General features: G+C 33.9%; 1 protein-coding gene across 4 annotated transcripts in view; it reads left to right on the top strand.

The window, feature by feature from the left end:
* BRINP3 (BMP/retinoic acid inducible neural specific 3) overlaps nucleotides 1-27,347 on the top strand; it is a 400,272-nt gene that overhangs the window by 315,748 nt on the left and 57,177 nt on the right. For all 4 annotated transcript variants that reach the window (XM_015121080.3, XM_015121086.3, XM_015121085.3 and 1 more), the window contains 1 exon segment: nucleotides 19,380-19,602. In XM_015121080.3, coding sequence (XP_014976566.1) covers nucleotides 19,380-19,602 — 223 coding nt within the window.

Below are 27,347 nucleotides of genomic sequence, written 5' to 3'. Positions count from 1 at the left end.
TGCTCTTTCCCTTTTGTGTACAGAAAAATTATTTTCTCCTGTCCCCAGGTAAAAGGCATGTTGGGTTATTTGCGGAAGAAAAAGCAAATGGCATCAACCCTTCTTATGTCACCACAGCGGTAAAGATTAGGGAAAAGGAGGGCCGACATTACCAGGAGTACCACGTGAACTCATTCAAGATAAAATTAGCGAAATGAGTAGTACAAACCCAACATTATTCCACTTTACAGAAAAGGAAACTATGTCACAGATAGGACAAAGAACTGTCTCTTAAGTCAGATGGTTGCTGAGTGACAGTGCAGAGACTAAAGCCTAAATAGCTCAGCTTGAGAGTCTGTTCATTGAGCCACTATCCCATAATGGAGAAAGGGGAAAAAATAAATTTAACTGATCACAAGGTGAGAGTAGATAAAGTGTCCTAACTATTTCTCACAGCAGATGTATTTTACTGGAAAGATTGTTCACTTTATATGCAAAACAAATTTTATCTTGTTTTCATTGAGAGATTCCTTGGAGAATTTTAATTAGACTGATGAAAATTCAGTATTCATTTTAATAATTTAAAATAAGAAAATAGAGCATTAATAATTACTGCTTTTTGTTAGGAACGGAGACTGGGTTGACAAAACAGTGTAGAAAGAAAGGAAAGTCAAGACCTCAGTTGACAAAGCTATACAAAGAGACCTGGGAATATCACGTTTAGGATTACAAACAGTCTTTTGGGGTTCTCAATATAATTATGTTTTCTTCATTATTTTTCAAGAGTGTTAATTGCCTCCTAGTAATTAACTTCCCATGTGACTGTCAAGAAATGTAATCAATAGTAAAAGCAGAGGGACCAAGCTGTCCTTGTTTCTGTGACCGATATCTTTTTCTCACCCCTGGCAAGGTGTTTCTGTTTTAATAAAATGAACAGGTGCAGATGTGGGAGATTTCTCCAGAAAGCCACTAGCTAAATCAGTTCATCTCATAGTTCTGAAATTAAAATGTAGCCAATCAGAACTTTGAAATATAATTGCCTCATTTTCCAACTTAAATATATTATGGGCCTCCTGCTAGTGCTGCACCTGGCAAATCTACTTATTAAAGTTATGAAGGAAAGAGTTTGCTGAGACATTTTAAATATTATGCTGACATTGTAATAAAAGAAAGGAGAAAGGTAGGCGTGATCTAATTCTACTGATGTCTGCTCAGTTTAGAATATACTGTTATTTCTATCAAGATGATAATCAAATTTCATTCATGGAAATATTTCAAATAATTCTGTATAAAATAAAACCTACTGAATTTAAATGCATTACCTCCCTTATCGTTCTTCAATTTCTCTTGACTTTTTTCATTACTCAGATATTGTTTTATCATTTAATTCACCCAATTTGTTTAATATTTCTTTTCTAGCAAGTCTGTTTCCTTTCTTCTCTATAGTGGTTGCCTGTATATTTATAGGTACTTATGTAAGTGATGGGTAGAGGCTGTAAGAAAAATGGACTGCAATTTCTATCACTCTGCTGGCAAAACAGTCATGTATGATCTGAGTTGTGATTAATCTTCATCAGCAAGCAGTAAATACATAGAACCAGTATTTAGGTTTTTAGCATCAACATTTTTACCTAATCCCTTAGATTGCTTTCTCTACTCTTCTAGATCCTATACAGTAATAAAACATTGAAGTTTTGATTGGCGAAAACGTGCATTTGCAAAGTGTGGCATTACAACTAGCTTATACAAAAACAGTTGTACTGGTTAAGTATATTTAAACTGCAAATGGTTTTAACACTAACAATAATAACAACAACATAAACTAATATTCAGAAAGAAAAATCAACATATATTGAAAGGCAGATGAGTTAAAAATACAAACATAATAAATACAGAGAAACATATTGTGTACCAAAGCAGTCATCTATGATATCCTATCTTTCTACATGATTTAGAAATTATACTACCTGCAAAACCCTTGGGAAAAAATGTGTTACAGAATTTATAATATTTAATCTTTTAGAATGAAAATACGATGCAAATACAGTGTCTTGGTATCCAGGGGTTCCAGGACCCTGAAAAATACCAAAATACATGAATGCTTAAGTCTCTTACATAAATGGCATAATATTTGCATATATCTGACCCAAATCCTCTTACAAGCTATAAATCATCTCTAGATTATTTATAATACTTAATACAACCTAATGCTATGTGAATAATTGTTATACTGTATTGTATAGGAACAATTACAAGAAAAAAGTGTGTATGTGAACAGTACAGATGCAACCATTTTTTAAATTTTCTATTTTCCACCTGTAGCTAGTTAAATCCACAGATGTGGAACACAGTTAAGGAGGGCCAACTGCAATGCATGTGATATATAACATTCCAATTTGTTTGACATTGCATCATAATGCATTAGGAAAGATTTACTCCCAAGAGAACTTAGGTAAAATTATCCTTGATTGTCAAATTAATTACAAATTTTGGTTCTATTTTTAGAGCTTATGGGGTATTAGTATTATAAATATCGGATTGTAGAGTTTGCTAACAATACATGCTCTTTCTTTTTTTCCATAATATGGTAAACTATTTCACCTTATTTGTTTAAATAAGACATTTAGATTTTTTTTATCACTACATAATCTGTTCTTTCCTGACTACTACAGAAATTGTGCTAGAAGTGGGTGCTTCCGGGCCGGGCGCGGTGGCTCACGCCTGTAATCCCCAGCACTTTGGGAGGCCGAGGTGGGCAGATCACAAGGCCAGGAGATCCTGGCTAACATGATGAAAACTCGTCTCTACTCAAAATACAAAAGAAAAAAGAAAAAGAAAAAAGAAATTATCCAGGCGTGGTGGCGGGCGCCTGCAGTCCCAGCTACTCAGGAGACTGAGGCGGGAGAATGACGTGAATCCAGGAGGCGGAGTTTGCAGTAAGAGGAGACCTCGCCTCTGCACTCCAGCCTTGGCGACAGAGCGAGACTCCGTCTCAAAAAAAAAAAAAAAAAAAAAAAAGAAGAAGTGGGGGTGCTTCCATGACAAACCAACAAGCAAAACCATGATTTTGGCCTAGTACTCAATTGGAGATGTAGCAAAAAAATCTGTCACCTCGTGTTATCCTGTGGTAATACTGTCATCTGCAGTTACTTGCAAGGGAGGCCATCTGCCTCATGCAATTTTAGCTCCATAGAAAGAGGTTGAGAAGCAAAGCCTTTGTGTTTTGGGTTGATGACTAATGGCTGTGTTTGGCCATGCGTTAAAAGAAAGAGATGAGCTCTCTGGTACATGAAACAGACAAAGTCAGAGATTTCATTCCTCCAGAGTTAAAAGAGCTAACTGCTTCTTGACCCCGAGCAGTAAAAGTAAGAATGAGAAAGCCTAAGGGACACATGTTCTGCAAAAGATCACAATAAGGGTGTGGTCTCCATTTAAAACCTTGAAAGCTTTAACATAGCCAGTCCCTTTAAGTTTAAGAGAAGCAGAGAGGAAAAAAAGGTAAAGAAATGTAGCAGATCCAAGAACTGTATCTGCAAAATAACTGGAAGTGAGGTTGTTAGTAAAGGGCCATGATTAAAAAGAACCACCCAGAAAGTAAAGCTATTTTCAAGTTTTTTTGATTGTTAAATTAATTACAAATTTTGGTTAAATCCACTTCCAAGGTACTTTTCATGTACCTGTCACATAGGGTTTCAGGATGGCTGCTAATAGTGACTTTGTATCTCCCATTTGTGTCGTTTACAAGGGTTATGTTTATTATGGTTATTTTATTCCTCCAACATTAATATTGGTATTGGAGACAAATAATTCATCTTTTAAATTTTATATTATAATCAACTTGCAGGCCAATTGGAGCCATATCTGAAATTGATTAACACTAGCCCACATTTCTCAACAAACTTGGCCTTTGCAGTTGATACAGTGATGGGACAGTTGGGTCATCTTTCCCAGGGAAGTGTGTGGTATGTTCTTTATGTGGAACAATGAGAGGAAAGGAATATTTGATATCATCAGGGTGAGACAGAATGCCCAACAATTATTAGACTCACTCTTTTATTTTTTTCTAGCTTTCTTGTAGTTAGATGGTGCAACGCGTTAAGTTCTGAAAAATAAAGGGTGAATGCAAGTAAAGGGCATCATTTACCGGCTGAGGCAGTTAAAAAACAAAACAAAACAAAACAAAAACATGTTACTCTCTTCCCCTGCTGTGATAACCAGGAAGGCCTCATGTTCCAGGGCGTGCAGTTAGAATATAGAGCCTCCATGATTCAAGATCCTGCAGAGCCCAACACTGATTCACTAAGGCATGTAATGTGAGAAAGAAATAAATTGTTTTAATCATCTAAGGGATGTTGTGTTACTTCAGCAAAATGTAGCATCTCCAGAAAGTTACAAGAAATGTGACAGATGTTGATATATGACAGATAGATAGATAGATAGATAGATAGATAGATAGATAGATAGATGACAGATTTCTGTTATGCTTTTCATGTCCTACAAGGAGTAAAACATATATAATAATGAATTCTTTTAAAATATACAATAACATCAAGAAATTTTTAGTTTTTAACATATTAAGAATCATTTCTAAACCTATTGACTGTGTATGCTTGTGCAGAGAAGCAGCAACATTTCTGGGTAAGGTCTAATGTTTCCATGGTCTCCAATGTAAATAAAAATAACATTCCTGGAAATTGAGAGTCTAGTTTTTAGGATGAGTTAAGTAATGTGTTGTGAACAACTAAAACTCATTGGAACGTAAAAATAACTGTATTTTCATTTTAGTTCTTTTTATTGTGCCCCAGTCGATGAAAGAACACAAGACTCTTTTAAGTAATGTATTTTTGGTAAATCACTATTATAATGTTTGCACAATAGTGAAGCATTATTTTACTGAACATTTATTTGGAAGCTAAAAATATTGGTTCTACTCTAGATCAATCCCTCTGATAACAATTTTGCTCGCTTTGCAATTTGCTATTTCAATTTAATATTGCCAGTGGTGTTAGACCTGCTATTACATTTATTGCCTAGATTACTACTAAAAATATTGTTGTGAGAAAGGAATAATATTGCCATGATTTTATTATTAGAACACTTTTCTGATACACAATGCCAGGAGTCTACAAAGCATCAGGCTCTCAGGCCATGCAGTATCATTTATAACTTTTATGACTGGCTCTCAGGGTTCTCCACAAAGGATAGTAATGATGATTTCCAGAGCAATGGTCAGAGAAGCTCACCTCTACAGCATATAGAATAAATATGATTCCTCAATTTTAATATGTGGTGGCATATTTCAGGGGAAAAAATTGCATGATAACTGCCAAAGTTTTGTTTATCTACCTCATGAAATTCCAAGACAATCTGTAGAAAAAAGCTAGATTGTTAAGAGGATCCACAGCTGTTAAATATGAACTAACATATGATTTTCTCCTTATTATGCTGGGTGGTTTGAAAAATGAAACATTACATATTAAACTCTTAGGAATATCACAAGTTCCCTTTTCTTTGATTAGGTAGCATACTATAAATACTATGAAATTGGTGCTGCTTTTTATTATATTATTTCAATGCTATTATATATAAAACTATACAGATATTTTTAAAAATTGGTACATATTATTAAATTCTAAACAAAATATGTAAACTTCGAGTTTTGCCGTTTTTACATATAGACAGGCTAACATATATAATATCTCATATATATCATATTTATGTGTTTATAATCCAATGCACATGTGCATGTGTGTGTATGTGTGTGTGTGTATATACGTATGTATCTATATACTCAGAAGAACTACGTTTTTCAGTTTTATATTTTTTCTATCCATCCCTTCAATATTACTTTCCACAGAGAACTACATAGTGAAAAATAAGACACAGTAATGATGAGGCAGAATAGGTATCAACTTAGATGTTGGAGAAAATGTTACCACTTTGAAGCTAAGTTCCCTTGACAATAAAAGGGAGTCAACAGAGCAGAGCTACTCTTACTTACTTCATAGGACTAATGAGGATTTTAACTGAAGTAACGTGTAAATTATTAAGTGACTTACAAACATGAAAAGGTGATTATTTTATTATTCTTTGCAGCCGTACTTCTCAACATGTATCAGGAGAAATCTGCTGGTCCCTTAGATACTTTCAGGAAGTCCACAAGATCAAGCCTTTTATTATAATAAAATAGAGATGTTGTTTCATTCAATTTTTATTTTTATTCTCTAACGAGTGTACAGAGGAGAGGTCTAGAATCTACATGGTGTGTAATACTGTGGAAAATTGAATACAGAAGCAGATATGAGAAGTCAGATGTTTTCTTTTATGCCAGACATTAAAGAGGTTTGCCAAATTTGAAACAATGCTAATCTCACAAAAAAAATGAGAGAGGGAGGAAATATAGTTACATTCACAAAAATGTGTTATTTATGTGTATTTCATTCATAAAATATGTTACTTATATGAAATGGTTTACATTAATAAATACATATTTAATATCATACATGCCTATAAAATATCTTCACAAACAAAAACTCTTTGGAGTCTTCAGTAATTTCTAAGAATGTAAAGGGCTCTTGAGATAAGCAGTTTAGGAATTATTGCTTTAAAGACTTCCATTCTTGCTCTTTCTTTCTCATTTTCAATGACAACTATCTGCATGTGGCAGTAGTGAAGTGGTGGTGCCAATGCTGCTTCAAGGGTGTGAGGAGATGAAGATTGCTGTATCTCCCTTTCTCTTGACTTTTTCCTTATGGTTACAATGCGGCTGCTCCAGCTTTGGGTCTACATTTTACCCCAAAGGACACAGGAAAGCTCAATGAGGAATAAGGATAAGATCTAAATCTTAAACCGAAAACATTAGCCATGAATACATTCCTTCCCCCACATACAGATTCTTGCTTTTGTCTCATTGGCCAGATGGTTGCTATGTATACACCAGATGCTGCAAGTAGTTTTATATCTGGATCCATTGCTGTCCACAACAGAATCAGTGTTCCGGTTGTAATGAGTGAAGAATGTGTGTAATAGAAAACTAGCCGCAGCTGCATTACTTGATTTGTTCATCTGTTTTTAAACAGGAAAGTAAAATAACCAAAAGTATGATAGAAACAAGGGATTTTAAATGGGAATTAGCACTCACATGAAGATGTAGAGAAGATGAAGGAAAGGAAGAAGGTAGAAAGAAAACTGGAGAAACATTCTTAATCCACTTAATCTCAAAGCCCTGGCATGGATAGAAAACCTAGTTTGTAGACAGGTCCAAGAGGTTGCATGCATCTGGCCACTGTGAAGTGGAAACCTTGGGGAGGTATTTGGAAGCTGCTATGTCTGGGCATGCTGCCATTTCTGTGGAAGCTGTTGTGTCTGTTCGTGAGAGCCACCATATCACTGCATTTTGGGAAAGACTATGTTCGATTGTCATGTGTTCATGATCATAAACTTCTGAGAATGATGGCTTCCACTTCCTGTCAGCCTTCCATATCCCACATGACTTTTTCTCACTGATAAAGTCTAAACTGGAATTTCCCAGGGAGGGGGGTTTGGGGAGAAACTTAGCAGCTTCAGACTGTTGGCAATGGTGCCAAGTTCATAATAAACAAGTTAGCACAGCTGCCAATTATCTGTAAATTATTAATGCCACGGTCTGAGATGTTTTAATTTGAAATCAATAAACTAAACATGACCAATTAGAAACATCACACATAGTTTTTATTCAATAAAGTTCATTTTCTGACAAATTTAAGTAACATGAAAAATACATGGAAGAGTATAAGAAACAGCACATTTGGTTAATTCAATCCAGAGGAAAAATGTCTTCAACAACTAAGAAACATGGTAAATCATTTATAAACATAACATGATAAAAATAAAGAGTATAACATCCCTCATTACATAAAAGTCAATATTTAAATATTTGAGGGTAAATTTAACTCATATATAAGGAGTTATCCCCATTTGTCACCCAAATCACTGATATTGACTTATTAAAAATTTAATCATATTGTTTTTATTTTTCATCTAGTAGGCAGTTCCATTATATGTAAAACTACTGCAAGAAAAAAAGACTGTTTTAAATTTATTTTTGAGATAGGATCTTGCTCTGTCACCCAGTTGGAGTGCAGTAGTGCAATCATAACTCACTGTAAACTCAAACTCCTAGGGTTAGATGATTCTCTCACCTCAGCCTCCTGAGTAGTTGGGACTACAGCGACAACTGGCTAATTAAAAAAATAGAGAGAGAGAGAGAGTTGGGGTCTTACTATGTTGTACCAGCTGGTCTCAAACCTCTGATGTCGAGCAATTCTCCTGCCTTGGCCTCCCAAAGTATTGGGATTACTTGCGTGAGCCACTGAGTGTGGCAAGAAGACAACATTTTTAAAAATCAGATTATAGCTGAATGTCATAGAGCAAAATAACTGACAGGTTTCCCATTCTTCCTAGTTGTGTGTAGAGATACTTGATGTGGCTAGTGGATAATATATTTTATATTTGTTCTTAACTTTCCTAATAGTTAAATAATATGTGAATTAGTATTACTTTAATAATTATACATTTTCATTTAATGTATATAACACTTCAGTGGCAACATAATATGAAAGACAAATTATGGATGAAATTTCTTAGTTTAAGTACTAATTCAACTTTTCTGTAGATCTTTATTCATAAGGAAATCACTAAACTTATTTGTCCTCCATTTACATTGACTGGTGAAAAGGAATTAAAAGCTGCTGCAAAAATTAACAACTGGCCTATCAGAGGAGCGTAGTGGCAAGCAAGTGCCTTTCCTGTTGAAAAGAAAGGATATTTTTCCTTGAAGGTATCATTACTTGCTCTTTAAAGGGTGTGAAGTGTTTTCCACCAATTCTCTCTCCATTAGATGTGGATCAACATACCTTTGGCTATTTAGTGCAAGCAATCAAACAATCAAAAATAACAATATGCTTGTGCATGTATGCTGATTTCTTTATGTCCAGTAAAGAAACAGGGAACTATGGGTGGCAGGGGGAAAATCCCTCCTCTGAGATTATCTCTCACCACTTCACTCTATTTCTGGATTCCTCATCTGCCAGTGGGTACATGGTTTCATTTGAATTTCAGTCTCATAGACAAATATTGCTTGTGTGTTCAGCAGCTTTTCTCCAGGCATTACGTATCAGGCATCACACTTGGAAAAATTTACTCAACATATCTAAGTCATGGTCATTGTTTCAGTACAGCAGACATTACAGCTATAACTAAGATACAGAGTTAAGAGTGTTAAGGGCCTATAAGAATGCTTAAAACTTAAAAGGTGCTGAATGTAAATTTTGTTTTGTAGTCATGAATATGTACTACTAATTTTGCTTATAACCAATGATCACAGGTTATTGCAGGATATTTTGACTAATAAGTCATCAATCTGCAATTTACACACATTGTACTAAACTTCATTTGACATTTTCTCATCCATAAGTTAAGAAATGTATCTAGGTTTTTATTTTGCACTTTTGCTTTCAACCTGAATTTTTTATGTTCATATTAGTATTAAGGCTTAGAACTGTAAAACATATCTTATTTCAACTGTTTTTTACCCACGTGAGTTATTCGTGGTCCATAAGATACAAAAACTGGCTTCACGTTTTATATGACTAAGCTCTAACTGCTTTTCCACATAAACTATTCTTTAGATGTTTATATTTAGGTTCAGTCACTTCCTTCTAGAACTTGTTAATTGGTTACAACATTTAAGAAATGGATACTTAATTCATAGTATATGTAATATGCTGTCTTATGCTTTTGGAAATGGAAAATACAAAGAAAAATAAAACACTGTCCTGACCCTCAGAGAAATATAAAATTATTTCTCCTTTTCCTCAGGTCTATTATTTTCCTATTTTTTTCTCTCACAGGTTGGTATGTCAATAATCCTATAATTCAAATGCATTTCACACCACATCTCAACAAAACCAGACTGTCCTACCTCATGGTTATTACGAGATTGAATGTGATAATGTTTATGAAAAGTCTACCAAACAAAAGCGCTCTTTAAGTGTAGGGAATAATAGTTTTATTTTCCTGTCAACTCTACAAGAATTTACATTTATTAAGGCAGGAGCCTTGCTTTTTTCAGACTTGATTTGCTCTGGGCTTTAATTTATAACTGTGTCACTTTGAACAGCTTGCTGAAACTTGCTTAGGGAAATTTTCTCATCAGCAAAATGTAGATTATAGTAGTACCCACCTCCTAGGACTGCTGTAAGGATTAAATGGGATAATCCATGTAATGTGCTAAACACAGCACATATGGAAACACTAAATTATAGAAGAAAAATAATAACTAACAGTTATTTATCACTAATTACATGAAAGACATTTTATTAATTTTTCATAGTAATTATATAATTTCAACAAAAAATTCCTGATAAAGTTGCCATTATTATAACAATAATAATTATTATTACTATGGTTTTAACACTGAAGTGGCACAGTGACTGGTACACAGTAGCCATTCCACAAGTATTTGTTAAAATCTTGTTGAACTACAAACTATAATTGCCCTTGAGGCCTCAGTTAGCTGTATCAGTCAACCTTCTTGTAAGAACAGAATCTGACTGCAGCAGAAAGGAATTTATTCAAAGCCATTGGATTGGATAGTTCACAGAATCAACAAGAGGACTGGAGACGCTGGCTCAGATGCTATGCCAGGAACAAGCCTGAAATCACAATAGCGGAAGTCATCTCTTGAGGTCATCAAGGAGCAAAAGTATTGCAGGTGGCACATCTGCCACACTAATACAGATCACTGAAGCCATCATTATCGATAATGTCACCAGATAAATCATTTTATGCAACTTCCAAGATTTGTACATCTTTCTTATTAAGGAGATATGAAGAAGCAGTCATTTGTTCTTCATTTGGAAGAGGATATCCAAATGTGCACACAATCACCAGACTCTCAATATAAATAACATTTATTTTCAGTCCTCATGCACACCTAAGGTATGGGCCAGAAGCTAGAATACCTGCTACTTGTGTTTTTTTACATATTTCACATTTCATATTTTTCAGTAGTATGTCATTAACAAAATATGTCCTGTGGCACAGTGAGATGATCTACATCCTTGTAAAATAAATTGTAGCACAGATGCTGAGAAACTACTTAACTCCAGAATACAATGAGAGTGTTTAACTCTTGTGACTGACATGTGAAAGAAAAATTGTTCCTGATATTCTCTGTTTACAGGTATAGAGAAAACAGTTTATACCAGAGAGGAAGCATTATCTCCAGTGCCAAGAATCATGCCACTGGTAAACCTACCACATCAGGAATAGCAGTTTTAATTAGAATGATTCTATGGTGAAGCTTTAGCCAACATATTGAGTTAATTGGAGATGGAATATGAATACTCTCTTCACAATTTTCAAGTACTGTATGCATCCCAAATTCCTGTAATTGTGTCAAGCATGAAAAACAAGCAGTGTGACTCTAGATTTATACTTTTAGCAGAAACAGGAAGTCTCACTTTGTATTTTTGCCTTAATTGATCTTACTCCATAATAGCTTATGAAGTCAATGTTCTTCTATTACAATTCTTTACTCGAATAATTGGAAACTAAACATCTTATGGGTTACGGTCCTTATTGGCTTAATGAGAAGAGCATATAGGGGAAATTGAATGTATTACCTGATTTTTATAAGACCACACTCTGATTTCCAGAGTATTGTAGTATACCAGAGCCCCAGAAATTATCATTCACTATTCAAGTTGAATATTTGCCCTACTTAGTAACCTGTGATACAAGAGATCTGGTTTTAGAAATGATTCAGGAATGATTCAGGGCTGAGAATTTGATAGGACAGCTTTCTTTTCATGATGACTTCAACCAGGCCTTTGTTGCCAGACCTATGTCTTTTTTTGTTTGTTTGTTTGTTTGTTTTTGTTTTGTTTTGTGTTTTTGTTTTGTTTTGTTTTGTTGATACAAGCTAAATAGGACCTCAAGGCACTGGTCATGTATTTGTCAAGGGGCATGATCTGATTAGTAATCCCTAAAATTTCTACAGGCTAAACATTTGTAAGTAGCACATTGAACTTTCTGTGTATTACAATACCTACGTTCACTGTGACTCTGATGGCTAATAGTTGCTATTGGGCCGTAGTACAGAAGGCAATTATATCTTCACTGAAGTCAGAGCTGAACTGATTTCACACCGATTTTTACTCTGATGTCCCTATCCTATAGACAACTGCCAATACATTACTCGGAGATACTAGCATTCTTTTTACCAATGCATTTAATGTTTTTTCCTCCAATAAAAAAATGATAGTCTCTTGGAAAATTATCTTTCTCTTAGAATATTTTTAATAAGCTCCCCTGGGGCATGATGGGCATAAGAATTGACTTCACAGGGGCAGGAAAGCAAAAGTTCATGCTTTAGATTATTTTGAATCGATTCCAGTCATCCCACTTATCTACCTTTCAGTTCTGAAGTTCCCATGCCTCTCCAATCATGGTTCTTCGTAACTTTAACATAACAGATCTGAAAGGAATTTAAATTCAATCTTGAAGTCAAAGTTTGTTTTGAAACCCTACAGCTGCAAGAGGTAAAAGATTTATTCAGTTCAGTCTTTGAAAGTCTCACATTCATTCTGTACTTTGAATGGGTAGGAATTGGGGTGCTTTAAGCAAACCATCTCTATTAGTAGTAAACTCACCCAAAGTCTTTGAATTTTTTATGCTCTTCATTCAATTATATGCAGGCATATGGTTCCAAATGTCATTTCTGCAACACACACTTTATTCTAGGTGGGCAGAGGTGGAATTTCTGTTGTCAAAATTCCACTCTTAATACTAGTATAGGTTTATAAAGGTTTTTGTCCCAGTCAGTAGGAAATAAACCACATATGCTCTCAATTTTCTTTAGAAGCTTTTACCAAACCACTTCTGGTATCTGTAGCTGTATAAGCCCAGATTCTTCAGTGTAAGTAAGACAACAGGCTCTAGCTCACTTAATCAGATAAATTCAGGGATTTTGGATGACACATCCAAAATTGGATAAAGGGATTCTGGATGGCACATCAAATCACCAAGAAAAATAGGGAAACCTACCCATGTGCTACACAGGAAACAGTAACAAATTTTTCATAGGCCTGGCACGATGGCTCACGCCTGTAATCCCACCACTTTGGGAGTCTGAGGCGGGCAGATCACCCGAGCTCAGGAGTTCAAGGTCAGCCTGGCCAACATGGTGAATCCCCATCTCTACTAAAAATATAAAAAATTAGCTGGGTGTGCTGGCAAGTGCCTGTAATCCCAGCTACTTGAGAGGCTGAGGGGCGAGAGTCACTTGAATCCTGGGGGCGGAGGTTGCAGTGAGCTGAAACAACCGCCACTGGACTCCAGCCTGAGTATCAGAGTGAGACTCCTTCTAATTAAAAAAAAAAAAAAAAAGCGTAAGACATACTTAGTGAGATCAACACTGCTAACTGCAATGAACACCATATTGAACTAACCAACTAACCACTGTCATTACTGCTGCAAACATTATCTCCTGAGAAAATTTCTCTAGACACCCTCTTTATCTTTGCATTAACAAGTTAAGATCAAAATCTGGGTGATACACCTGTTCACTTCTAGTTTAAATGATACACCCACGCCCTCTGTAGCTGCAAGGACACTAGGACAGTGAGGACCTGGGTTGTTTTCCAGCTTCTAAGAGGTAAGGGTCTATTTGACTAATTTCTCAGACAGTTGAGTGGGGTCATAAACAGGGCAACCCAATGAGGGACAGATTAATTGGCTTGATGTATCGAAATGCTTTAATATAAAACATGATGCATCTTTCAGAGAAAAATAAAATAGAAAGGGCATACCTTATTTCTAGGCAGCTACTAAGGAATTAGAATCTGTTTCTGATTTATACCCTTATGTACCCATCACTTTGTTGTCTCATAAAATTGGCCAGTTTACAAGTTATTGAACAGGCTTGCCATTTATTTTATGCAGCATTATAGTATTTTGTCAATTTCAGTGTAAACTCTATACCCACTGCTTATAGAATGGTTTGAATAGACTTACAATGATGTGTGGGCACTCAAAGTCGTATCAGTGATTTACTGTAGATGTTGGGAAATTTCGAAACCAATACAAATCATTGAAATAGTCCCTTAGAAATGTTAGGAGAAAAAAAGTTTGCAAAAATAAAAAGCAACCAATTCTAGTAAGGGTTATAGTGTGGGTCAAAAATCGGGTATTAGTAGTGCTCCCTGGAGGAGCAGATGTCATTTTAGCCCTTGGTAACTTTCTGCTATTCAGGACACTGATTGCCTGGAATTTCTTTGTCTCAACTTTTCTTGCCATGAGTCGTTCCTCTCACTCACATTCCCTCTTCTTTCATATCTTGCCAATTTTGTATCTTACTGACTTAAAGCCAGTATTTGTATAGTGTCAAGGTTTTTGATTAACTTATTTGCTAGATTTTCTTTTTTTTTTTTTTTTTTTTGCCACTGAAAATCAGAAGACAGAAGAACTCATATTACAGGAAAATGTGGTTCTCAAGGAACAAGAAATAGCTTTATTAGAGGGTGTTCTGGTTGGGCAGTAACATTGAAAATGTAGTTTCATATTTATTTGTCACCTTTGGAGTTAGTACTTAGTATTGAGTCTAAACCAACTTTAGACTAAACAACAACAAAACACACACACACACACACACACACACACACACACACACACACACACAATAAAAACCCAGCCAATGAAACAGAGCATACTTGCTATGTGTTAATGTATAGAAAGGCCCAAAGTTTGCATTTAGTGTAAGAAAGTAATCTTTTGTTTGTTTTGTTTTTTAGTTTATTGCTTACAAAAAGTTTGTGTTACTAGGTTTTGTTATGAGCACATATTATTTTCCAAGAAATCCTATGTTCACAAACATAAGTAGAAGAAATGAGTTTAAAGTCATTGGATTGGTAATATAAAATCAGAAATGATCTTTTTTTTCTGTGTAAAAACAAATGTGTGCATGGATTCTTTATATATATGTCAGATATATGTTTTTGTCCTATTTTCTATTTTCCTTTTATTTTATGTGCCCTGTGAACATCCTTTTTTAATATATATATTATGTATTTTTGTTAGCTATTATGTATCCTTCATTTTTGCTAGATATTATGTGTTTTTCTATTGTTGCAAAACTGTTGCTATGCTTTCATAATAAATTTATCATCCATATTGCATTGTTATTTCTACTGAAATACTTTAATTATACAAATATGTACATTGATTTTAAAACACACGCACATAAAATGTGAGCCAGTAGAGTTTTACCACATGTTAACAAGTAATTAAATAGTGTCATTTTATTTAAATGTCTGAGGCCAGTCACTGTAGGTCATACCTGAAATCCCAGTGTTTTGGGTTGGCGAGATGGAAGGATTGCTTGAGCCTGTGCAATACGGTAAGACCCCATGTCTACCAAAAAAAAAAAAAAAAGATAAAATATTAGCCAGGCATGTAATCCTACCTGCTGGAGCAGACAAGACTGGAGAATTGTTTGAGCCCAAGAGTTCAAGGTTACAATGAGCTATGATCATGCCACTCTACTTCAGCCTGGGCAATAGAGTGAAACCTTGTCTCTAAAAAATAACAAATAAAAAATCAATGTCTGAAACATAAGATACGTACTTGGCATATTGATAATTCTGTAGTATTGTGCTTATATTTTATATGTATTCACAACAGTAATATAAATTGTAATACGATTAGCACAATAATATGAATTAATAACAATCATAAAAGCAAGCACAAGTTTCCTCTTTCAATACTCCCAATTCATAGTCCTACTTACAAATGGCAGCAGCTTCTGTTTTGAGTTATTTTAGTTGATTTATAACTCAAGAACTTATTTCCAAAAAATGAAAACCTGATTAATGTTTTACATAATTCAGGAAGTAAATTATATACCCTCAAAACTCTAGAAAATTTAGAATGCTTTATAATATCCTTGAAAATATATTCTAAAGCAGTTCTTAATAGAGGTTCTGAACATTTGAAAGTACACAATCAAATGCATTTGTCAAAGTATTTTTATGTTTATTAGTAAGGGTAAAAATTCCAGTCAGGATGGTATGTATCTGAGTCTGATTCTTTAATATCCCCAAAATTTTCACTTCCCTACTCTCATCTGTTTAATTCAATTGCAAAGCATGGAAATAAAGCAAAAGATATGCACACATAAGATAACTGTGTATTATAGTAGTGTTAATAAAACTTTTTGCCAACAGTTATGAAACCAAGTATTACCTGTGTTTTGCATATAAAATTGCTCCAATAAAATTTGCATGAAGGATTACTGGGATAAATAATTGAATTAATATTTATAGCTATTAGTTTCAAAATTAGCTAATTAGGTATCAAGTGTTAACTAGATTTTCTATTGACAGAAAAAGGATAAAAGTACAACAAATCTTGTTTAATTATTTTCAAAATTACTCAATTTTAATGGAGAAGTAGTAGTAGACCAGAGAGTTAACATCATGCCTCTTTATTCATCTATAATTTATTAGAAAGTTGTCACCCAGCCTAATTCTATTTACCTCCACAGAATTCATTAATATAATACATTTCCCTATGTATTATTATTTGCTTCATGTGAAAAGTTTTAAGAAGACTGTGACTGACTATAAATTCCTGCCAGCTTAGATGATGTTTATTCCCATTATTATTGTTTTTGCAGTTTGTTCTTTCTTGATCGTCCTCAAAATTATGCTATGAAAAGTACTCACTTGATGCATACTTAATGCAGAGATATTTGTAGAATAAAATCTAATTACCGAAATTTTAGATTTGTTTTTTCTAGGTAATTTTACATGGTATTAAATTGTTTTATTTTACAGACATATTTATGTATCCCCAAAAGTATGGCTATTGTGTATTTTCCACTTTAAAAGCAAACAATACTTTATTTTCTACATAGCTTTGGAAATTACTATAAGGTAAAATGTTATCTGGCATCCCTAACAATTGTGGTTTATTTCTGTAGTTATGTAAATTGTTGATTTATATTATAATTCTAATGCATCATTCAAATTTTATTTCTGTATTCTATAATTATAAATTTTACTAATTGCCAACAATAAAAGAAAAGATATCCACAGGAATATTTCTGGGGGTCTTCTAAGTAGACTGAATTTCAGATACTGAAGATGTTATTTTAAAATCTGAATATATTGCACATCATTAGTTATTTTTTAAAATAAAAAGACAGGTTTATCCATACTTGTCATAGATTGAAACATCTGTATGTTCTGTGCACAACAGGTGTTCAATAAATGTTTTGGGTGACAGTAGTGACTCTTAATGATTTCATAATGAAGTAATTATTCAAGTGTCATGTTAAAACCCTATTTCTTAGGAATTACATACTGGCAATTTTCAGCTGGCATACATTGTTATATTCACTTTAGTTCAGTTAAAAATATATTTTAAAATATTCCTTATCTTCAATAAAATGTACAAATTTCAAACCCTTCCCAATACTGTTATAACAAACAATGAACATAATTAAAATATGTATATCTACAATACAATAAAGAATTTTCAAAACTATTTAAGTAAAAGATGACAATGAAATGAGTAATTAGTTTTGAAAGTAGTGGCATCTGCTATGTGAATAGTCCAAGAAATGCTTTCCAATTTCCATGCATTAACTCTTTATTCAAAAGAGGGAATTTCACAAAAGACACAAATGGGACCAAATAAAATATAGGATAGTATCAAATTGGAATTATAGGCCAGGAGGAGTGGCGCACTCCTGTAATCCCAGCACTTTGGGAGGCAGAGGTGGGTGGATCACCTGAGGTCAGAAGTTCAAGATCAGCCTGACCAACACGGTGAAACCCCATCTCTACTAAAAAATTACAAAAAATTAGCTGGGCATGGTGGCACGCACCTGTAATCACAGCTACTCGGGAGATTGAGGTAGGAGAATTGATTGACCCTAGGAGGTGGAGGTTTCAGCGAGCCGAGATGGCACCATTGAACTCCAGCCTGGGTAACGAGCAAAACTCCATCTCAAAAAAAAAAAAAAAAAAGAAGAAAAAAAAAAAAGCATCTGTTATTTACACTCTGCTCACTTAAAAAAATGGTTTGAAGCATATTGGACAGATACGTCCTATACAATGTTCTCTCTCTTTTTTTTTCCTATAAAAAGTACTGTTACTTTGCTTTAGTTTTCCTTCTTTTTTCAGTTAAAAGTCTATTCCTTCAATGCCTGAAAGATGCCAGAACTCTGTACTTATTTGATCTAGGAAAAGTAAACCCAATGTTAATGAATATAATTCACTGTGAATCGTTAAAAAGTTGCATTTCGCAGGATTTATATTTCATAAAAGGGAAATCATACAATATATTTTTCCTTTTGTGTCTGGCTTATTTCGCTGACTGTAATATCTTAAAGGTCCATCATGCTGTAGCATGTGTCAGAACTTTATTCATTTTTATGGCTGAATAATATTCTATTGTATGTGTATAACACATTTTGTGTTTGCTCATATTTGTTGATTAACAATTTGGTTGTTTCCACCTTTGGACAATTATTTCAACTATCTTTTGTGTTCAAATATTTGTTAGATCTTCTTGATTATTATTTATTTTAGTGTAGCATCAACTTTTATTCCTAATGTTGGTTAAACCACACATTTGAAAAGACAGCACAATTATTGACTCAAAAACAAAAAACAATATTTCAGCTTTAAATTATTTTCAATATTTTTTTTAGCATATACTCATTTTTTAAATGGTTAGAACAAATTAGAATATAGTCAGTTACAAAGAGGGCTAAAAATAAAATCAGTTATAATTAGGGTGCATAGTTGAATATTATAATTTTATATTTAAAATCAAAATTTTACATTTAAAAAGGTTTTTGCTTTTCTTTAAAAACTAATAAAATTATTTAGTAGCAATTTTATATATTTTCTATTCTGAGTTAATAAAAATTTCTGCAAAGCTTTTTAAGTACACAAAGGATTATTAATACCAATGCCAAAAATGAAAGTCAGATTAATGATGACTATGTATTGAGGAAAGTTCACTGAAAAACCATTAAAAGAAGCACACAGAAAAATTAAGTTGAACTTAAACTTTCTGTCCCAACTGTTTGCTTTAGCACAAATTATTTTAGTTTTCTTCTTTCGTGAAAGTTCTGTTTTAAAGGGAACAACAAAGAAGATAATTCTAAAGTCTCTAAAAACCCATCTTCTATTAATTAGCTACTCACAAATAATACACTGTATTTATTTGTTCTTAGTTTGACATATATGTGCATATGTACTTGTTCTTAATATTGACATATGTGTTTACAAAAAACAGAAAATAATTGTTTCATAATTAAAGTGTTGAATTTTGACATTTTTCAGATGAATTCAAGTTATTTATGAAAAGGCTACCTATGAATTATTTCCTCAACACATCTACTATAATGCATTTGTGGACAATGGATTCTAATTTTCAGCGCCGTTATGAACAACTGGAGATCAGCATGAAACAACTTTTCCTAAAGGCACAGAAAATTGTACACAAGCTTTTCAGCCTTAGCAAGAGGTGTCATAAACAACCCCTCATCAGCCTGCCAAGACAAAGGTAAGACATTTGTGGCAATGTAAGCAATTAAGTTTACTGTTGAGAAAGTGAGTTCTATTTATTTTTCTGAATGTAGGTGTGTTAATATACAAATCATGATTTAATATATATTATTAGAGATAATTTGAAAACAATATATTTTCTCAAATAATAAATTATAGTTATTTTTCAAAGTAACCGTACAATAAGAAAAATATATACTAGCACTTCTTTTTTTTTTCTTTTCTTATCAAAATGAAGAAATCATTCTAATTTGTTGTGTGTTGTAGCCAACTAATAATTGCGTTACAGTGAGCAGAAAAACACAAAGTCCTATGGTTACATTGTGAGCCTAGGAAATAAACAGGATGAGAAATTGAAATTCCTCAATATGTAATTTTCAAATAAAATAATTCAGGATATATTTTCTATAACCAGTATATAGAAAACCATAAACCTAATTCTACAAAAACTTCTGAAAATTACTATGAAAGCTTCTAAAATTGAATAGGAATGATGACAGACAATTAAATTATTTGTGTCTGAACTGAGTTGGGGAAGCAGTGTTTCAATTTCCTACTTTAGGATGTACTGACCAGTAAGTGTAATAAAAAGTTGTATTTATCTATTTGAGGTCAGTTTGAAAACGAAAAGCTACGGGAAAATATAGGACAGTATCACAAGAAATATACATTTGTACCAGTATCTCTTACATAAAATGCTTGAATTTTGACTAGGTGCTTAAATCATTAAGATGAGAAATCTGTAATTATAGATTTCTTTTGCTGGGAAAAAAAAAAAAAAAACAACAACAACAAAAATACCCTGAAGGTTAGTACATAATTTTAAACATTCATTTAAAAATAACTCATTGGATTTGTGTTTGCTTGTTTGTTTGTTTGTTTAGAATTTATTGGTGTCTAGTATACAAAAAAAAAAAAAAACCTGTCCAAATATCATAACAATCTAAGGTGAGGTCCTTTGCATTGCCTCAAAAAGGAATGTATTACCAGTTAACAGTTACTCTTCATAAACCCTCACCCAGTCCAAGGCTGTTTATCTCTATAAATTTGTCTAATCTACTATTTGTCTCTGTAGATTTGTCTATTTTGGACATTATCTGTAAATGGGATCGTACAATATATGGCCTTTCGTGACTAGCTTCTTTCACTTAAAAAACTGCTTTCAGGTTCTTCCATGTTGTAGCATCAGTAGTATGGGTATACCATATACCATATATTGGGTTTTTGTTCATCACGTGATGAAAATTTGGGTTGTTGTACTTCTAAGCTATTATGAATAATGCTTCTATGAACATTCATGTACACTTTTTCATGTGGACATAGGTTTCAATTTTCTGGGGCATATACCAAAGTGGAGAAATGCTGAGTCATGAGATAACTATTAACATTTTGAGAAGCTGCCAAACAGTTTTTCACAGTGGCTGCACCATTTTATATTTTCACCAGTCATAAATAACAGCTCCAGTCTCTCCACATTATCTTCAACACTTGTGATTTTGTGTCATTTTGGTTAAAGTCATCGAAGTGAGTATGAAATAATATATTTTGGGTTTGATTTAAATTTCCCTGATGACTGACAATGTTCAACATCTTTTCATGTGTTTTGAACATCTTTTCATGTTCATTGTATATCTTTTATGGAAAAATGTCTATTCAAATCCTTCACAGATTTCAATATTTTTTTTTTTTGAAAGTGAGCATTGAGTTGTAAGAGGACTTCATGGCCAGGCGCGGTGGCTCACGCCTGTAATCCCAGCACTTTGGGAGGCCGAGGCGGGCAGATCACGAGGTCAGGAAATCAAGGCCATCCTGGCTAACACAGGATGAAACCTCGTCTCTACTAAAAACACAAAAAATTAGCCGGGCGTGGTGGCGGGTGCCTGTAGTCCCAGCTACTCGAGAGGCTGAGGCAAGAGAATGGTGTGAACCTGGGAGGCGGAGCTTGCAGTGAGCCAAAATCGCGCCAGTGCACTCCAACCTGGGTGATAGAGTGAGACTCTGTCTCAAAAACAAGAAGAAAAAAAAAAAGAGGACTTCATATGTTCTGATTGCAAGTTCCTTATCAGTTGTATGATATACAAATAATTACTTCTGTTCTTTAAGGTGTCTTTTCAGTTTCCTAGGCAGTCTTTTCTCTTCTATTCTCTCTCTCTCTCTCTCTCTCTCTCAATTTCTCTCTCTCCCCTTCTTTGTGATCAGTTTAGCTAAAAGTTTTTCAACTTCATTTTTATTTTTCACTAACTTTTAGTTTTCTTGATAGTCCTTTTTTTGTTTTTATTTCATTTTTCGTACCAATTCTATTATTGTTTCCCTCTTTGATATGTGTTTAATGTCATTTTCTTTTTCTGGTTTCTTGGAATAAAAACTTAAGTTATTAATTTGAGAATTTTCACCTTTTGAGAATAAAAATTTCTTTTTAATTTTTCAACTTTTATTTTACATTCAGGTGGTAAATGTACATGATTGTTTTATAGGTATATTGCATGATACTGAGGTTTGAGGTATGATTGATCCCATCACCCAGGTAATGAGCATAGTACCCAGTGGTTTTCAATAATTGCCCCCCTCACTTTCCCTCCACTCTAATAATCTCTAGTGTCTACTTTAGTATGTTTATGTCCATAAGTACCAAATGTTTAGTTCCTGTATTAATCCATTTTTATGCTGAGGATAAAGACATATCTGAGACTGGGAAGAAAAAGAGGTTTAATGGAATTACAGTTCCACATAGCTGGTGGAGGCCTCACAATCATGGCAGACGACAAGGAGGAGCAAGTCACATCTTACATGAGTGGTAGCAGGCAAAGAGAGAGAACTTGTGCAGGGAAACTCCCATTTTTAAAACTATCAAATCTCGTGAAACTTATTCACTATCACAAGAACAGCATGGGGAAGACATGCCCCATGATTCAGTTACCTCTCACAGGGTTCCTTCCACAACACGTGGTAATTCAAGATGAGATTTGGTTGGGAACACAGCCTTACCATATCAGTTCCCACTGTGAATAAGTACTCACATTAATTGGCTTTCTGCTCTTGTGTTAACTCACTTAGAATAATGGCCTCAAACTGCATTCATGTTACTGCAAAGGACATTTTATTTTTTATGGCTATGTAGTATTCTGTGGTATGTATGTACCACATGTTTTTTTATCCAGTCCACCATTGTTGGAAACATAGGTTGATTCCCTGTTATTGCTTTCATCTTTTTAAATACAGGCATTCACATCAATAAAGCTTCCTCTAAGCACTGCCATAATTTATTATTTTATGCATCTCATATGTTTTCTTATTTCCTCCACAAATAAGATATTTAATATGTCTTTTGGTGTACCCCCAGGGAACATTCCATGACAGGGAAATGTGGCTGGGTGAAGATCTCGTTATTTGATTACAATGAGCCTTATGCCTTATATATGTAGGTTAAAAGCAATTTGAAAACCATGAAATAGGTTATTTTACCCAAAATAGAAAGTGCAAGAAGATGAAGTGAGTTAGGAAGCAAATTGATGAGTGTGGTTAATAAAGACATTGACTTTAGGGTTATAATATAAATAAATTATAAGTTGACATACAAAAATGATATAAAAGTTCAAGGTCTGTAATGAAATTGTGGGAAGCTGACATCCCAGTTCAAATTGGGAGTGTCCAACATAAATAAGTAGAATAAAATAGAGGAGTATTATTTTAACTAGTATGTCTAGAGCTGCATATGTATGTCTGAAACTCAGGGAAGATTTGGACAATCTCAGGGAATCCAGTCTTAAGGAACAAAATCATTGGTTTATAGGAATCCATGAAATCTGAATCCAGCTGACATTTGAACAACAGGGGTTTGAACTGCCTGGGTCCAGTTATATGCAGATTTATCCCAATCAAAAAAGTTTTCACACAACCTTTTCCATCAGCAAATTCCTCACCCTCAACCTGGGGATGAAAAATATAGTATTATGGGATGCGAAACCCATGATAAGGAGGGCTGACTTTGTATCCGCAGATTCTGCAAGGCTTATTGTGGGACTTGAGTATGTGTTAAAAAATAAATAAATATATATATATATATATATATATACACATATATATATATATACACACACACACACACACACACACACATATATATGTGTGTGTGTATATATATATCTGTATATATGGGGATGGCAGAATTCCTGGAATCAATTATCCTGGGATACCAAGGGAAGACTGTATTATCAGAGAGTGCAGATATATGTGAGGTGAGTGAAGAAACAGAAACTGCAATTGAGCAGATAGTGGAGTAAAACGTATCATGGAAACAATCTTAATTTCTAGTAAAAATAAATTATAAGTTGACATACAAAAATGCTATAAAAGTTCAAGGTCTGTAATGAAATTGTGGGAAGCTGACATCCTAGTTCAAATTGGGAGTGTCCAACATAAATAAGTAGAATAAAATAGAGGTGTATTATTTGGATTAGAATTCAATATAGTATAGATAAATCTTTGTTTTCCAAAACTTCTAAATTAAATAAATCAAATATTGCCACAGAGTTTTCTTGACTTTCTTTTTTTAATTTAGCATAATTCCTAAGTTGACTATTAGTCACCACACACACAAAAACAATGCAGACTTCTTGCTAGATAAATTTGCTTACTGAAGTTTGATATTTTCCATCCCCATTTTTCTTTTATTGCCAATGTAGCATCTTGTTTCTATTTCTCTTTTTTTTTTTTTCCATTTTAAAAGAATAATATGAAATGACATCAGGAAAACAAAATAAAATATGTACTGGATTCTAGGAAGGTAGAATATGGCAGAGTGTAAAGTGGACATTGGCTATTTGTAAGTTATGTTTTCAGAAATTTTTGAAGAGGAGGTAGATAAGCCATACCAGTAATTCACTTTCATTACAAATTATATTTTTTCTTGCCTTTATGGAATTGTTCTCAGTCATTCCCTTGAACTTTTCTCACCCTAAGAACGGTCATTCAATTTACGATCTTCTGAAATCTTGAAAAATAAGCAAAAACAAACAAGACTTTCAAAGTACATCTCCACCAATAAGATATTTTCACATTTCTTATATAATGACAGATAGATTAAAGTTACTTTGTGTAATGTATAGTTCTTCCTTTTCAATAAAGCTTGACATTCAGATTAATCTCACCATTTTTCCTCTGAGGAATTCATGTGATATAAAAATCCTTTTTCTTACTTGAGTAAACTCTAAAACCTGTGACAATTTGGTTTTCTTGAGGCAGTCAACTTTTGCTGCTATTCTAAAACTTTGCAGATATGTAACAATGGCTTACTAATGTCATCACAAGATAGCGATTACAGCAATTGTATTGTCTGCTTCCACACTGCTATAAAGAACTACCTGAGACTTGGTAAATTTCTAAAGAAAAGAGGCTTAATTGACTCATAGTTCTTCATGGCTGGGGAGACTGCAGGAAACTTACAATCATGAAATAAGGCAAAGGGGAAACAAGGCACATCTTACATGGCAACAGGGGAGAAAGAGAGAAAGAAAACTAGGGGGGATGTGCTATACTTTTAAAACATCAGATCTTGTGAGAACTTAGTCACTCACAAGAACAGCACAGGGGAACCTGCCCCCATGAATCATTTACCTCCCACTAGGCCCCTCCCTAGTGTGGGGATTGTAATTAGAGGTGAGATTTGGGTAGGGGCACAGTGTCAAATTGTGTCAGCAATTATTGGAAATTATCATAGTATAATTCCTAAAACATAACCAGCTATAATATGTTGTGTTGCCATTCACAGAGCAGCAAGGATCCATAGAAATATTGCATTTAGTGAAGTGTTGGTAAGGGTTTAGCAACCAAATCTTTAGGAAAAAAGAAAGCTTTGATGAACAATATTTAACAATTTTTGTTCACTACCACAGGCAATATCAATCTACCAATGTGAAGTCACTGAACACAGAGTTGTGAATAGAAGTACACACTCAGATCTTCTGAGCTGGGACACACAGGCTGCAGCAAGCAATTAAAACAATTGAATATATTATTATTATGGAGCTATTCATTTTTTATTAATGAGATAAAGTGAGATGTAATGAAATATTTTAAGGCCACAGAGAAGAATGATTTGAAGTCTACCTATTCATTATATGAGAGCTATGTCGTGCACTCCTATATATGCTCTTTCAAATTAGATATGAAAATCTTCCAAATGCTGACATATATCAGTAGGCAATAACAAAAGAACTTATTTTTCATATCATCATTGGACTCATGAGAAAAGCCTTTGCATTTTAGGAAGCTGTCAGTCTTCTAGCAGCAGATACAAGTTTTCCAAGTCTGTATTGTTCACTTGAATGCTTTATTGTTATCATTGCCGTTAAATAAATCAGTTGTTTGTCCTGAAGCAACAGCCTCATCTTTTTAAGTTTTGATAACAGATCCACCAAGTGTCCAATTCTGAATAACCATCATTTTTCTGTCAAACTATATCAAGTAAAAATGATTCGCCATGAAAAAAGTGGCTACATCAGCTTGCAACTGAAATAATTGCAAAAGTTATTTTCCTCAAATCAACTATTATAGTGCTGTCTGCAGCATAAGTCCTTTATTCATGTGTCTTGTTTTGACATGCAGATTTATACTGAAGATTAAGATGCAGTAAACTTTATTTTACTTCAACATGAACATTCTTGAAAACATTTCTTTCTATTTTACAAGTATGTATCAGTAAAGAATATATGCCCACTAGGAGAGCAGTTTGGTGCCATTACTTGGTTTGTACTAAGCCTTCAGCAGTAGTTTACTCTCCATTGCCTTAGAACTGTCAGTGCAAGTGTCAAAACAATGCAAATGAAAAATGTCTTATTTATTTCCATGAAAATAGTTTTGACTTTGTGCATCTTCTGATAGGATCTTGCAGTCTTTCCCAATCTTCCTCCCATGTACACCCAGGGTTATGTGGATCACTCTTTAGGATAGAGAATGCCTGAAATCAAGTTCTTCTCCCTGTAAGTAGCTAATAGACAGAAGACAAACTCTTCTTCCTTTACATCTTCTCTTCCTTTACTAGTACAACCCTGAGTTTCATCTGAGTGTATGCTGCATCACACCTGTAGACCTTCCTTGCACTTAAGGTGGATACATGTATATAAATGGGAGGAATGCATGAAACTTCTAAATTGGTTCTTAAGGGAAGAAGAATATGTGTCATTTTCCTTCTCTCTTTCCCCTAACTAAGATGAAAATATGATGACTAGTACTAAAAATCATAACATGAAGAAACTTGTGAAGAACTGTAGAACCCAGCATCTTTGAGGCCACCATATAAGTTATGGATTGTTTATGTTGTACTGTTATTTGGGAGGAAAAAAAATCCATCTTGTCTAAGTTACTGTTATTTGAGTTATATTACTAGAGCCAAACTTGCATCCCAACAAATAAAAGTACCTTACAGAATGACTTCCAAATTATTTCATTACTTATTTATTTTGTTGAGACAGAGTCTTACACTGTTGCTCAGACTGGTGTGATCATAGCTCACTGTGGCCTTGACTCATGAGCTCAAGTGATCGTCCCACCTCAGTCTCCTGAGTAGCTGGGACTACAAGCATGAGCCACCACGGCTGACCCAAATTCTTTAATGTTATAGAATCTATGATTTATTTAAAAATTGGATTTATATATCAATGTGAGGTACTTTTTCTGAAAGCAATTTTATATGAAACTGTAGGGAAAATTAGGATATTATTTTTTTCTTACATTTACATGTATAAA

This window comes from Macaca mulatta, chromosome 1, assembly GCF_049350105.2.
Source record: "Macaca mulatta isolate MMU2019108-1 chromosome 1, T2T-MMU8v2.0, whole genome shotgun sequence".
Lineage (NCBI taxonomy): Eukaryota > Metazoa > Chordata > Mammalia > Primates > Cercopithecidae > Macaca > Macaca mulatta.
This window is presented reverse-complemented; position numbering and strand designations above follow the sequence as displayed.